Source organism: Manis pentadactyla, chromosome 4, assembly GCF_030020395.1.
Source record: "Manis pentadactyla isolate mManPen7 chromosome 4, mManPen7.hap1, whole genome shotgun sequence".
Lineage (NCBI taxonomy): Eukaryota > Metazoa > Chordata > Mammalia > Pholidota > Manidae > Manis > Manis pentadactyla.
Window position 1 is genome coordinate 8436106 of NC_080022.1, and position 14114 is coordinate 8450219.

Here is a 14114-nt window from a genome sequence, read left to right on the forward strand (position 1 = left end):
CGGGAGCTGGCCCTGTAGGGGCTGGTCTGCAGTGGGGAGGGCCTTGATTGAGGGAGTCTGCGGATGGGGTGGGCCTTAGCGGTGAGGTCTGAAGGAGGAGAGCCTTGTAAGGGGTGGAATCTGAGGGTCGGGAGGGGCTTGTAAGGCACAGAGCCTGAATGAGGCTGGGGCAGGGCTCAGTGGGGCTGGAGGAAGGCTCGACTATTGGTTCAGTACTTTAGCGGCTTGTGGGAGACATGGCCCTGGGTGGATGGGGTGGGGCTCAGCGGTGAGGTGGAGTCAGGTAGGAGTTGACTGGGCAGGACCTGTGAGAAGAGGCTGCAAGCAGAGCTGGGGGTGAGGCGGGATCCCGGGAGACCAGGAAGGAGATTTGGGCACAGACACGGACTGAGGGTTATTGGGAGCCACGCTGTGGCCGGAGTTAGAGAAAGTGTGGGGGTGGGGCTGGCTAGAAGGAAGCCCAGATGTGGTTACAGAGACCAGGCATCCAGTCAGAGGAAGATCCGGGAGAGATCAGGGTGAAGTCAGTGTGAGGATGGGTGGGGCAGGCCAGAGAATTGTAGGGTGAGGCCTGAGTGTGCCTTTTAAGGGGCCATGGGGGTGATTCCAGGAAGATGAAGGCAGGACTGGAATGGGAATGTGGAGTAACAGGACTGCAGAGACTGGGGCTTGGAATAAGGTGAGGTTCACCTAATAGAGGTGAGGAAATGATAATGTGAACTTATTGGGAGCCACCTGAGCAGACCTGGGGGACCACTTTCTCGGGCAGCTGTGAGTTCTCTAACCATCTCTGTTCTGTCGGGGACAGAGGCAGCCCGAGGGCAGGTTTCCCAGCTCTGTAGAAAGGAATGAGGAGGGCAGGGTGACCTTGGTGGCGGGCTGGAGGGAGCTGACCCACTGAGCACCCTCCTTGGGTTCCCCACCCCCGCAGGTTCCCTTGAGTTGGCCATGACGCACCCTGAGTTCTACTGGTATGTCGACGAGGGCCTTTCTGCAGAAAACCTCAAGAGCTCTCTTCTGCGCAGCGAGATCCTGTTTGGAGCACCCCTGCCCAACTACTACTCAGTGGATGATCGCTGGGAGGAGCAGCGGGCCAAGTTCCAGAGCTTTGTGGTCACCTATGTGGCCATGCTGGCCAAGCAGTCTACTAGGTAGGAGATCCGGCTGCGCCCGTGGGTGTCTGCCCTTGTTTGGAGCAGGAAAGGGCTGTATTAGGGTAGGGAGTTGGTTTCCAGGTGCTTCTTTCTCACAAATCCCAGATTCCCTTCCTGCAGCCTTTTCTCTAGGAAGTCTTTCCAAATCGGGCAGAGCGGGATACATCGTCGCTGTCACTCTGATAGGTGAAAGGCCCCTTTTCCTGATCACTGCTAATGGCTAGTGAACAGGACAGCTTTGGAAGAGGTAGGAAATCTAAGAACTCTTGCCCTGGAGGTCTTGGATATTGATTTTCTCCTGGGGTGGTGCTAGAAGGCTCTGGAAAGAGTATGGACCAGGGAGTAAGGAGACCTCTGCTTCTGCTACCCAGGGAGATAGTTGGCAGGTCACTTCACTTCTCTGGGCCTCAGTTTCCCTACTTGTAAAATGAGGGTGGTGAATCCTGCTACCCTTCTGGGGTCATTTGGAAGAGATGAGCTAAGAGATATAAAGGTGAATTGGAACAGTGGGTGCTTTGCTTATTCCCAAAGTCTTGAGATGTGAGTCCCAGAATACAACTGAGCCCCTCTGCACCAGGAAGGGCCATTAGATAGTTTATCAGTAAGTTCCTGCTGGGCAGGAACTCCAGTGCCTCTCAGTCCCCTGTCCTGGCAGGCCATCCCTCGATACAGGACGAATCATTCTCCCTGAAATGCCCTAGTTTCTTCCATTACTCGTCCATTACATTGAGCAACTCCTGTAGTAATCAGAGCTAACATTTATCAGCTGCTTTCTCTGTGCCACACACTGTTCTAAGTCCTTTATATGCATCTCATTTCATTCTCATGCCAACCCACTGAGGTAGGTACTATTGTGATTATCTTCATTCAGAGGCACAGCACAACTAAGTAAGTTGTCCAAAATTACAGAACTCCTAAGTGATGGAATGGTATTAAAAGTCCAGGCTGCCTTATCCAGAGGCTTCATCCTTTGTGTTTTTATGCCAGTTACTGCCCAGGAGCCTTCTCCCAGCCCTGCTTCTTTGCCAGGAAAACTCCTGTTCATCCTCCAAGACCCAGTCTGGGCAGCTTTTCTATAGGATGGCTGGTTTAAATGCCCTACCCACTTCCACGTCCACTGTCCACTTCCTTCTCCCTAAAGGCAGCAGAAGAGAACATGCACGGGCTTTGGAGCTAGACAGACCTGGCATCAGATCCCAGTTACTCCACTTAGCTGTGGGAGTTTCAGTGAGCTATTTCACCCCCCTGGGCCATAATTTCATCATAGCACTTGTCTCTCTACATTTTAGTTGTTTAATTGCTTGTCACTCAAAGTACAGTCCTCGAATCAGCAGCATGAGCATCCCTGGGGGCTTGTTAGAAATGCAGAATATCAAGGCCTTTCCCAGACTGACAGGATTTCCAGGTGACTTGTTTGCACATTAAAGTTTGAGGAAGGTCTGGTTTAATTATGTCTCAATATAATAGGAGTTTGTTGAGGACTAGGCTTGTTTCTGTAGGCCTAGCCTCTAGCACAGTGCTAGGATCCCCTTAGTAGGGATTTGTCTGGGGAATGAATGGATTCATGGATGGAGGTGCCCCAGGGAAAGGTGCATGGCTGGGTTGGGAAGCTGGGAGGAGCTGGCTGTGGAAGGATCTTCAGGGTTTCAGATATTAACAGTTACCTCTACCGTATGTTCAGCTGCTGAGGGAAAACCCCTGCCCTGGGTGAAAAAGCCACTCCCCTTCCTGTCCCTCCAGACCGTTCATAAGAATGGTGACGATCAAGGTCCCTATAGACTTGATTTTGGTACCTTCTTTTGGATTAATAAAATCTTTTTTATTACTCTATTATTGGTTACCCAAGAGATGGCAACATTCACCTTGATTTATTACAGAACAATACAAATGATCACACTCACTACTTCCCTGGTAATACTAGAATCTCAGAATATGACCACTACATTTATACCCCTTCAGCCTTTTGCATTTTTGTTGCATGCATTTTAATTCTATATACATTTTAAGCCCCATAAGACATTACATTTTTATTTTTCTGAGTCAATGTCCATTTATATTTACTCAAATATTTACCTTTTCTGTTGCTCTTCATTACTTTCTTCAATTTCATGTTTCCATCTTGGTTCATTTTCTTCATATCTGAAGAACTCTCTTTAGTATTTTTTTTTTTTAGTGCTGATTTGCTGATAATCTCCCTCTTTTATTTGCCTAGAAAATATCTTTACTTTGATTTTTGAAGTGATTCCTGCAGGTATGGAATTATACATTGGCTGTTATTTTCTGTGAATATTTTAAAGATGTCAGTTTGCTGTGTTCTGACTCCATCATTTTTATTGAAAAGTCAGCTATAAATCTTTTTTTTGCCCCTTATCTTTTTTCTTGGGGCTGCTTTTAAGATTTCTCTTCTTTTGTCTTTGGTTTCACCAGTCTTACTGTGATCTATATTGGTGTGGTTTTCTTTGTGTTTGTTCTGCTTGGGATGTGCAGAACTTGAATCTTGGGTTTATATTTTTCATCAGTTTTAGGAATTTCCTGGCTGTTATCTTCTCAATTGCTGCTTCCAGCGCATTCCCTGCCCCTTTTCCTTTTAGGATTCTAGTTATACAAATATTATATCATTTAACTCAGTCCTGTGTATTCTAAATGCTCTTTTATAGGTTTTTCTTTCCCTGTGTTTTGGTTTATGTTTCTTTCTATGTGTTGTTTCTTTAAGTTATAGATATTCCTGTTCACTGATCCTATCTTCTGTTGTATCTAATCTGCCTCTTAATGTCTATTGATATTTTAATGTTCATGTTGTATTTTTCTGTTGAAAATTTCTGTTTGATTCTTTGTTATTGATCTAAATCCCTGGTGAGATTCTTAATCATTTTATATATTTTGCCCATATTATTTTCTCTGTCTATAAACATTATTGTTATCTTAAAATTCTTAGCTAACTTTCAATATAGGGATAACCCATGGATTTGTTTCTATAGTTTGTTTTTTCACCTGTGTTTTTGTCATGTGGTCCTGCCTATGAGTATGCCTGGTAATTTTTATTTATTGAGTGACAAACATTGTGTATAAAAACCATAGAGATCCAGATGCTATTTCCTCCAGAGAAAAAGTTTATCTTTCCCCCACTAGGTAGATAGAGTTGTGGCTGATGACCTTAAACACCCAGCAATTATACTGAGTCAAGACTGGTTTACAGCCCTGAAAAGTCTCAGTCTGCCTCTAGTTTGCCTTTGGTTCTCCAGGATTTTCAACTAAGAGCCTGGAGCATTCTGCAGAACCCCTTCCCCTGACAGGATCCAAACTCTAATCTTTGTCTCTCAAAAGAGTTAAAAACAATAACAACAAAACAAAAAACAGAAACCTTCACTCTGGTTTTTCAGAGGCTTTTGCTTAGGTTTTTAGCCTCATGCAGCCCCAGTATTCTGCAGGAGTACCGAGGAGAAACCTGGCCATGTGCTCTCCTAGTCTGCAAGTCTCTGCCCAAAGTTCTGCTAGTTTATCTGACTCCAAGCCTCAATTTTCAGCTCCCACACCTGCCTGTGTTCAGAGTCAGCAAATGCCTCCAGCATAAAAATGACTGTGGAAGGGCAGCTTACCTTTCCTAGGTTCTTCCCTTTCTAGGGCCTCAGCCCTTTAGGTCATCACATTACTTCAGGAACTCTCTACTGTCAAACAGATGATTTCTGAATTTTATCTGACTTTTTAGTAATTCTAGGCAGGAATACTGATCTTGCATAAGCTATTCCTTTACACCTGAGAGTAAAAATTTGAGCCTTTGTCTTTTTATAGCCAGCAACTAAAACAGGGCCTGGAACCTAGAAGGCACTCTATAAATGATGTACAAATGAATGAATAAATAAATGATTGCTTGAACTTTCAGCTTCCTATTCTAATGAAAGATCAATTGCCCCTTTAATTCAACAAAGTAGATAAACCAAAGGACTTTTCTGCGTTGCTTTTAAACAGCTTTATTGAGGTGTAATTGACATACAACCAACTGCACATACTTAAAGTTTACGGCTTGATTAGTGTTGATACATGTACATACCATAAAACCTTTACCATAATCAAGATAGTGAAGACATTCTTCACCCCCAAATGTTTCCTTGCTAATTGCTAATGGTCTCTCCTTTCTCTTCACCCCCACCCCAGGCACCACTTTGCTGCCTATCACTAAATACTCGTCTTTATTCTCCAGAATTTTATATCCATGACATCACACAGTGTGCAGTCTTTTTTTTTTTTTTTTGTAGATAATTATTTTTTATTGAAGGGTAGTTGACACACAGTATTACATTAGTTTCAGGTGTACAACACAGTGATTCAACATTTATATACATGATAATTCTAGGTACCAGCTATCACCATACCAAGTTGTTACAATATTTTGAGTGTGCAGTCTTTTTAACTGACTTCTTTCAGCCTAATTATTTTGTGTTATATCCATGTTGTTGCATGTATCAAATAAAAAGTTCATTTGCATGTAAGAATAAAAAGTTTATTCTTTTAAAATGCTGAGTAGTAGTCCAGTGTATGGAGATGCCACATTTTGTTCATCCACTTACTTGAATGCTTATTTGGGTTGTTGATAGATATTTGGGTTGTTTTCAGGTTTAGCTGTTACAGATAAAGCTGCTATGAACCTTCATGTATATGTGTACACATATACTTTCATTTGTTTTAGATAAATACCTAGGAGTGAAATGTCTGGGTCATATATTAGGTATGTGTTTAATTTTTTAAGAAAATGTCATACTACTTTCTGTACTGTTTTAAATTCCCACCAGTAGTATATGAGAATTTCAGTTCATCCACATCTTCTCTAACACTCAGTGTGGTCAGTTTAAAAAGTCTTAGCCATTCTAATAGCTGGATAGTAGTATATTATGTGATTTTAATTTGCATTTCCCTAGGTAGTAGTGAGGTTGAGCATATTTTCATGTGATTATTTGACATCCATTTATCTTCTCTGGTGACCTGTTTATTCAGATCTCTTGTCTGTTTTAAAACTGGGTTTTAGTTCTCTGATGCTCCATTTCAAGTTAATCTTTGTATATGGTACAAGGTATGGATTGAGATTAATAGTTTTATTCAATACCTGATTATTCCAGTATTACTTGTCAAAAATATTATTCTTTCTCCATTGAATTGCCGTTGTATATAGGAAAAAAAAATCTATTGTCCACATATGTATGGGTCTATTTCTGAACTCTATTCCGTTCCATCAATCTATTCCTTTATTTACACACTAGTACTCTACTGTCTTAAATACGTTAACTTTATACCATCTCTTGTCCAAGTGTGAATCTTCCAACTTTGTTCTTTTTCAAAGTTGTTTTAGTTATTCTAGGTCTTTTTCATTTCCATGTGAATTTTAGAATCTGTCCCTTTCTCAAAAAAGAAAAAAAAGATGTCTGCTGGGATCTTGATTATGATTGTGCTGAATCCATAGATCAATTTGAGGAGAGCTGATATCTTAACAATATTGAGTTTTCTGACCCATGAACACAGTAAATCTGACATCTTTTATCAGATGTGTTCCTATTTCATATTTTACAGTATTATAAGTGGTATTTTAAAACTTCAGTTTCCAATTTGCTAGTGTGAGTACATAATTGATTTTGTATCCTATATAATCTTACTAAACTCCCATATTAGTTCTAGAAATTTGGGGGGCCTTTCTATATATTAGTTATGTCTTCTGCTAATAAAGGCAGTTTTAGTTATTTTCCAATGTGGATGCATTTTATTCCTTTTCTTGCCTGATTGCACTGGCTAAGAACTCCAGTATAAGGTTAAATAAAAGTAATGAATGTAGGCAAAGTTGTCTTTTTCCTAACCAAAGCATATAGGTTTTTTGTAGATGTCCTTTATCAAGTTAAGGAAGTTCCTTCTAGTCCTAATTTGATAATAGGTTTTTTTTAGTAGTAATGAATATTGGATTTGTCAGATTTTTTTTTCTGTATCTAGAGAAGTCTCACAATTTATCTTTTTTACTTTAATAGAGTAAATTACATTGATTGAGTTTCTAATGTTAAACCAGCCTTGCATTCCTGCAGTAAACCCCCTTTGTCACAATACAGTATCCTTTTTATATAGTGTTTGATTCTTTTGTATTCTGTGTTCGTGGGCACAAATGTTCAAGATAGTTATTGGACTGCAGTTTTTGTAATGTATTTGTCTGATTTTGATATCAGGGTAATTCTGGTATAGAATGAGTTGCAAAGTGTTTTCTTCTCTTTAGTTTTCTAGAGAATTTGGACAAAACTGGTACTCTTTTTTCTTTAAATGTTTTATAGAATTTGCCAATGACACTGGACCTGATGTTTTCCTTTTGGAAGGTTTTAACTGCAAAGTAAAATTTAAATATATAGAGAGAGAGCTATTAAAGGTATCTATTTCTTCTTGTTTGAGCTTTAGTAGTTCGAGTCTTTCATGAAACTTGTCCATTTCATTTAAATTGTTGAATTTATTGGTACAAAGTGATTCATAACATTCCCAAATATCTATTTAATGTATTTAGAAACTGTAATGATACCTTTTTCAAGTTTATCTTCTCTCTTTTTTTCATGACCAGTCTGGCAAGAGGTTTATCAATTTTATTGATCTTCTCAAAGAACTAGCTTTTGGTTTCATTGATTTTTCTCTATTTTTTCTGTTTTCTATATCATTGATTTCTGCTCCGACCTTTATTATTTCCTTTCTTCTGCTTACTTTACATGTAATTTTCTCTTGTTTCACTTCCTTGAAGTAGAAGCTGAGGTCATTGATTTGAAACCTTCTTCATTTCTAATGAAGGTGTTTATAGCTGTAAAATTCCCCTTAAGTACTGTTTGAATGCATCCCATAAATTTTCACATGTTGTGTTTTCACTTGCATGCCATTCAAAATACTTTTTCCCTTTTGAGCTCTTCTTGATCCATATGTTAATTAAAAGTATGTAACTTAGTTTTCAGATATTTGAGAATTTTCCAAATATTGTTTTGTGGCTGATTTTAATTTAATTCTATTGTGGTCAGAGAACATACTTGGTGTGTCTTCAGTCCTTTTAAATTTACTGAGTCTTGTTTTATGGTGCAGTCTGTCTCACTAAGTGTTTCTGGTGCCCTTGAAAAGAATATGTATTCTGCTGTCACTGGGTGGGGTGTTCTGTAAATGCAGTTAAGTCGTCTTCTGATTGTGTTGTTCAGGTCTTCTCTATCTTACTGGTTTTGTCTAATTGTTCTAGCAGTTTTTGAAAATGGGGTTTTGAAATGTCCAATGTGAATCTGTCTATTTCTTTTTTCATTTCTATCAGTTTTTTGCTTCACATATTTTAAAGCTCTGTTATTAGGTGCAAAAACATTTAGGATCATTGTAGCCTTTTGAGGACCTGACCCCTTTATTATTTTGAAATGACCCTCTTTATCCCTAGTAATATTCTTTACTTTGAAATTTACTGAGTTTATTGTACATATAACCACTCCAGCTTTCTTTGGCTTTACATTAGCATGGCATCTTTTTCTTTTTTTTGCTTTTAACCTACGTGTGTCTGTGTTTAAAGGCAGCTGGGTTTACAGTTTTTTCAAGTTTGGACATTTTTCAGCCACCTCTGGGGAGTCCAATAGCCCCTGTCGTAGATTGCACCGAGGCCTGGAAACTCTCTCGAGGCAGTAAGTCAGGGTAACCACAGGGCCATTTTGTTCTCATCCCTCAGGGATCATCATCCTTTGTTGTCCCACGTCCAGTCCTGTTTCATATATCATGTCATTTTTTGTGTGTTAGTTCACCTGGGAAGGTAAGTCTAGATAGATTTCATCTTGTTACTCCATCTTGACCAGAAGCAGGTTGTCACTCCGAACTGCATTTTAAAACTCAGCTTGACCAGCCTGGTTATGTTTTTTTTTTTATTAAGAACAAGTTGTGTTACGTGAACCCTGAATAGCAGTGTAAAACCGTACATGTAGAAGCTGGTTTGAATTTAGAATGTTGGCGTAAATAATTGAGAATTGGGAGGTAACATAGGATTTGACTATAAGTTATTATCATTTGTGTAGAACCGAGGTCTCAACCTTGGCCATACATTTGAGTCACCTGGGGGATTTTTAAACACTGATGATTCAGCCCCACCCCAGAAATTCTGATTAAATTTGGCTAGAATATGGCCTGGACATCGGAATTCGGGGCACCTCCCAGGACACTGTAATGTGCAGCCAAGGTAAATAGCTCCTGTCCTCCTCCAAGTGTTAACAGCCATCTCCCATCCACTCCCATCTCTCCTGTCTCCCTGTTCTTCCTTCCCCCAGCAAAGTACAGGTTCTGTACGGGGGGACGGACCTCTTTGATTATGAGGTGCGCAGAACCTTCAACAATGACATGCTCCTCGCCTTCGTCAGCAGCAGCTGCATTGCTGCCCTTGTCTACATCCTCACCTCCTGCTCAGGTAGGGGCTCTGAAGGCCCAGCACGGAGCCACCCCCTCTCTCCTCTCAGAGCGCTCCTGTCCGGACAAAGCCTCCTTTCTCTAGAATGCCAGAGATAATCTTGAATCCGTCATGTCGGAACTGGTGGGGAGGGTACTCAGAAGTCACCTTCAACCCCAGGCAGGGAGACTGAGGCCCAGAGGCAGCTTGGGCCATATTAAGTGGCGCACTCCCAGAGCCTCACATTGTTTAACTTTCTGCCCTTTGGCCATATTTTGCTGGCTGATAACTCTGTTTTGGGGGACCCTCCTTTATGGATTATTCCGTGACCTGTTTTACAGTCCCAGGTCAGGTGCGCTTTTACCCACCCCTCAGTTCTCTTTTCCACCACCTTCCCATGTACTCTCACCATCTCTACTGCATATATGGTAGGTACTCTTTATTGCCCAAGTGAATAAGAGATTGGAAATACCTCCAAAAAGGGAAAAGACATTCTTTCATCTATGTAACAAATATTAATTGGACACCAGCTATGTGCCAGATGCTCTAAGGTGCCAGGGATCTGGTGGTGAACATCACAGACACACTTTCTACCCCCGTGGAACCTCTAGTCTATGGGGGTGACACATGTGAATCATATAGTAATTCCCTACTAGCACTAGAGGTGAGTTCTACAAAGGTGGGGGCCCATGAGCAACCCTACTTCCTCCATAGATGGCTTCATCTGCCACTCAGGCCTCCTGCCCGGTCCCTTCTCTGCATGGACAACTGTGCTGGGCGTAGATGGGGTGGTGAAGGGTGCTCCACTTTGGGGGTGGGTGTAAGGCAGGACCCAGCCAGAGTCGGGGACCCGGAAGGGGTTTGTGATCTGCTGGGTCCTGCTACGCTGTCCCCTCTGCCTCTTGCCCTGCCCAGTGTTCCTGTCCTTCTTTGGGATCGCCAGCATCGGCCTCAGCTGCCTGGTGGCCCTCTTCCTGTACCACGTGGTCTTTGGTGTCCAGTACCTGGGCATCCTCAATGGGGTGGCCGCCTTCGTGATAGTGGGCATTGGTGAGTTGCCTCTGTTGGTATGGGCCTCCCACTTGGGAACCCAGAAAGAGCCTTCTCTCAGGATGCAAAACCTGGCTTCCATGGGGCCTCCGAAAAGTTCCCCGTAGGCCTTGGAGCTTGGTGGGGGCTAGAGTATGAGTGCTGGGTGGGTCCTGGGCGTATGGTGGGTGGAGCCCCCAAGGGATGGAAAGAGCGGGCAGGTGAGCTGAGTGGGGGTTAAGGAGAGCGAGAAGGGTCAGAAAGAGGCTAAGATCTAGAAGAAGGGGCCTAGTTCTGGGGGCATGAGAACAGGGAGCAAGAGGGTGGGGCTTGGGTTCCTGATGGGTGGGGCCAGAGTTAGACGGGTCTTTCCAAACTCCAGGCTGAGAAGCAGGCCTCCTCTGGAGCCTGACCTCTCAGAGGGCTGCTCAGGGTTGGTCTAGGCCCAGCTTGGGTCTGAGCCTGCCCCTGCCGGCCCGGGGCTCCCTCCCATAGGTGTGGATGACGTCTTCGTGTTCATCAACACCTACCGGCAGGCCACCCACCTGGAGGACCCGCAGCTGCGGATGATCCACACCATCCAGACCGCAGGCAAGGCCACCTTCTTCACCTCCCTGACCACGGCCGCCGCCTACGCAGCCAACGTCTTCTCCCAGGTGGGACACTGCCTTCTGCCCCGCCCCAGGTTCCCCATCCCTTCTAGCACACCTGCCCCGTCTCTGCAGCTACACAGCCTTTGCCTCAAGGCACTCGCCATTTCCCTAGAGCCCATTTTTGGTGCTAGTTAGCATTACCAGAGCTTAACAAATGGGAAAATTATCATGATACAATAGTATTTATTACTGATGCTCATTAATCATAATCCAGCCTCCGTCCTGTAGGGTGTTTGGCAGTTTACAAAACTCTTTCACATTTAGTCTTCTTGACATTGTTGTGACAAAGGCATAATTACATCCCTGTTTTCCTAATACAGACATGGAGGCTCAGAGAGGTACGGTGACTTCCCCAAGGTCACATGGCTGGCAGTGGTGACCCTGGCCAAGTCTCCTGACTCCTGGTCCTGAGCTCTTTCTACCCACCTGCCTCACACTGACTTGCCTCTTGCTGGCCCCACGCTCCTTCAGGCCTCTGAGTTGGTCTCAGAAGAAGGATCTTAGTTTGGGGCAGGTCCTCGGGTGTTGACTCTGAAAGGCAGTGAGCCTGTCCGTGTCTTGGGAAGATGTTGTGACCTGGGCTGAGTCTCCCATCTAGAGACCACTAGATGGTTTGGGGTTATCCAGGCCTTCCTGGAGAACTACACCCAGAAATCACACAGAGCTGGGTCCAGACACCACCTCTGCTGTTGACAGCTGCTGGTCACGTGACAGAGCTTGGCTCACCTCTCTGAGCCTCCCTGTCCTCATGTACGGATTTTTCAGGGACTGAAATGGGATGATTGTGAGTTCTTCACAACAGTGAAGGCTTGTCTGCTTGTTGGTCACAGTTTGTCCCTGACTGCTGCATCCCCCTGCAGGCCCCTGCGACACTTCTGGGGCACACCCACTGTTCCTAGGCCCCAGGCTCAGTTCCAATTGGGGGCAGCATTCTCTCCCTTCCCCTTCACCGACACATGGCCAGGCCGAAGGGCTTGTGTCTCCCTCTGACCCCAGTCATCCGTGTAATGCCGCTTAGCAAGCACTTGCTGTGTGCCAGGCACTATTCCATGCAGTGGGCTGCAGCACAGACAGGCACCTTCCCTCCCGAGTGGGACGCTTCCTCCCCTGCTGTTCCCCTGGTCCCAGCCCTGGCCTTCTGATGTCCTCCTGGGCCAGAGGCTGGCATCCCAGCAGCCCGGGCCTCCTCATCCTGCCTCATTCTGGGAGTGGTCTGGGGTCCTGAGTGCCTTTGGCTGCAGAGTCCCTGGACTCCCTGGGCCCCAGGCCTAACCAGCCCCAAAGCCTCCTCTACTTCTCCATCACCAGATCCCGGCTGTCCACGACTTTGGCCTGTTCATGTCTCTCATCGTGTCCTGCTGCTGGCTGGCCGTGCTCTTCACTATGCCTGCTGCCCTGGGCATCTGGAGTCTTTACATGGCACCGCTAGAGAGCGCCTGCCAGACCAGGTGAGCCGACAGGCACAGGTGGAGGGGCTGTGTCCTCCCCTCCCTGAATATCCACAGCAGGCCCTCGGGGCACTCAGCACACCCTCCTGTCATCCAAAAGCTTCCTGATTCTTTGTTGAGCACCTTCTGTGTGGGCACCTCCTCGGTGGGGCACTGCTGCAGGAACAAGTGAATCCTGTCCAGTGGTTGCCATCTGTGATCCCCTGCTACGTGCCAGGAAGTGGGCAAAGTGCTTTATACTTGTTGCCACTCTGCACCCCCAAAGGACCCGGGGAGCTGGGTTCTCTTTTGTGCCCATTTTACAGATGAGGAAACAAGGGCTCAGAGAGGTTGGGCAGCTCGCTCAAGATCACTGTTTGTAGGCAGCAGAGCCAGAATTTAAACCTGTAATCTGACTCCTGTTAGCCGCCATGTTGAATGTCCTCAGGTTCTCGTCTCGGTGCAGAAATGGTATTTAGACTCAGCCAAGTGTGCGGAATCGGATGGGTCAGTTCCGAGTTACTGCCAGAGGTTGAACGGTTGGGGTCTTGCAGGCCAGGTGGTCTGGAAAGGTAGGGGCTTGTCCACATGGATTCAGGCCTGGGTCAGGGGTACTGAGGAATGACAGAGGGTCTCTGGCCTTGGGGCAGGGCACCCAAAGGCAGGAATGTCAAGGGTCCCATCTCCCTGGGTAATGGCTGCTGTCACCATTTGTCTCCCCAGAGGAAGACTGGCACCTGGGGGAGATGGCACTGGAAAGCAAGCAGGAGGCAGGCTCCTGGAAGTCTGTAATGAGAGTCCTGTGTGAGAGGCCAGCCGCAGTGCGATGCCTGGGTGCCCAGGTCCCTCAGGGCTCATGCCTCTCCCCGACTCTCTCCATAGCTGCCACCAGAAGTGTGGACACAGGAGCGCCCTGCACTTCCCTGGGGACGTGTTTGCGGCTCCTGAGCGGGCCGGGGGCGGCCCTGCCCAGGGCCCCATGCCCTACCTGGACGACGACATCCCCCTGCTGAATGTAGAGGAGGAGCCAGGTGAGAGCTGGCTCAGGCCTGCCCTGCTGACCACGGCAGGACCCGGCTGCCTCTGCCAGGGGATGCCGCCTTTGGCAGGATGTTGTCAGCACAGGCTGGTCCTGATGGCCTGTGGGGATCCCCATCAAGCATTCGGGCTTCCCTGGAAAGGACACCGGGGTGGACTTTGCACCAAGTCTGGGCCAGCTCTCTGACGGGCCGCTGCTCTGCCCTGCCAGTGTCACTGGAGCTGGGAGACGTGTCGCTGGTGTCTGTGCCCCCGGAAGGCCTGCAGCTGGCCCCAGATCGGGGAAGCAGGGGGCAGCTCATTGCTCAGCTGCAGGAGCTGCTGCACCACTGGGTCCTGTGGTCGGCTGTCAAGAGCCGCTGGGTGATTGTGGGTAAGTGAGCTCCCCTCCAGCCCTCCCCTCTGGCTTGAG

The 14114-nt window shown here is 45.8% G+C and overlaps 1 protein-coding gene across 2 annotated transcripts in view; it reads left to right on the forward strand.

Annotated features, from left to right (window-relative positions):
- The window catches only part of DISP3 (dispatched RND transporter family member 3), a 31511-nt gene that overhangs the window by 1129 nt on the left and 16268 nt on the right, over positions 1–14114 (forward strand). Inside the window, exons 2-8 of one of the 2 annotated variants that reach the window (XM_036925178.2) lie at positions 932–1151; positions 9440–9576; positions 10471–10605; positions 11080–11240; positions 12522–12685; positions 13547–13695; positions 13914–14075. In XM_036925178.2, the coding sequence (XP_036781073.2) occupies positions 932–1151; positions 9440–9576; positions 10471–10605; positions 11080–11240; positions 12522–12685; positions 13547–13695; positions 13914–14075 (1128 nt within the window). The remainder of the gene's footprint in view (positions 1–931; positions 1152–9439; positions 9577–10470; positions 10606–11079; positions 11241–12521; positions 12686–13546; positions 13696–13913; positions 14076–14114) is intronic. The other variant, XM_036925179.2, reaches the window with a different exon arrangement.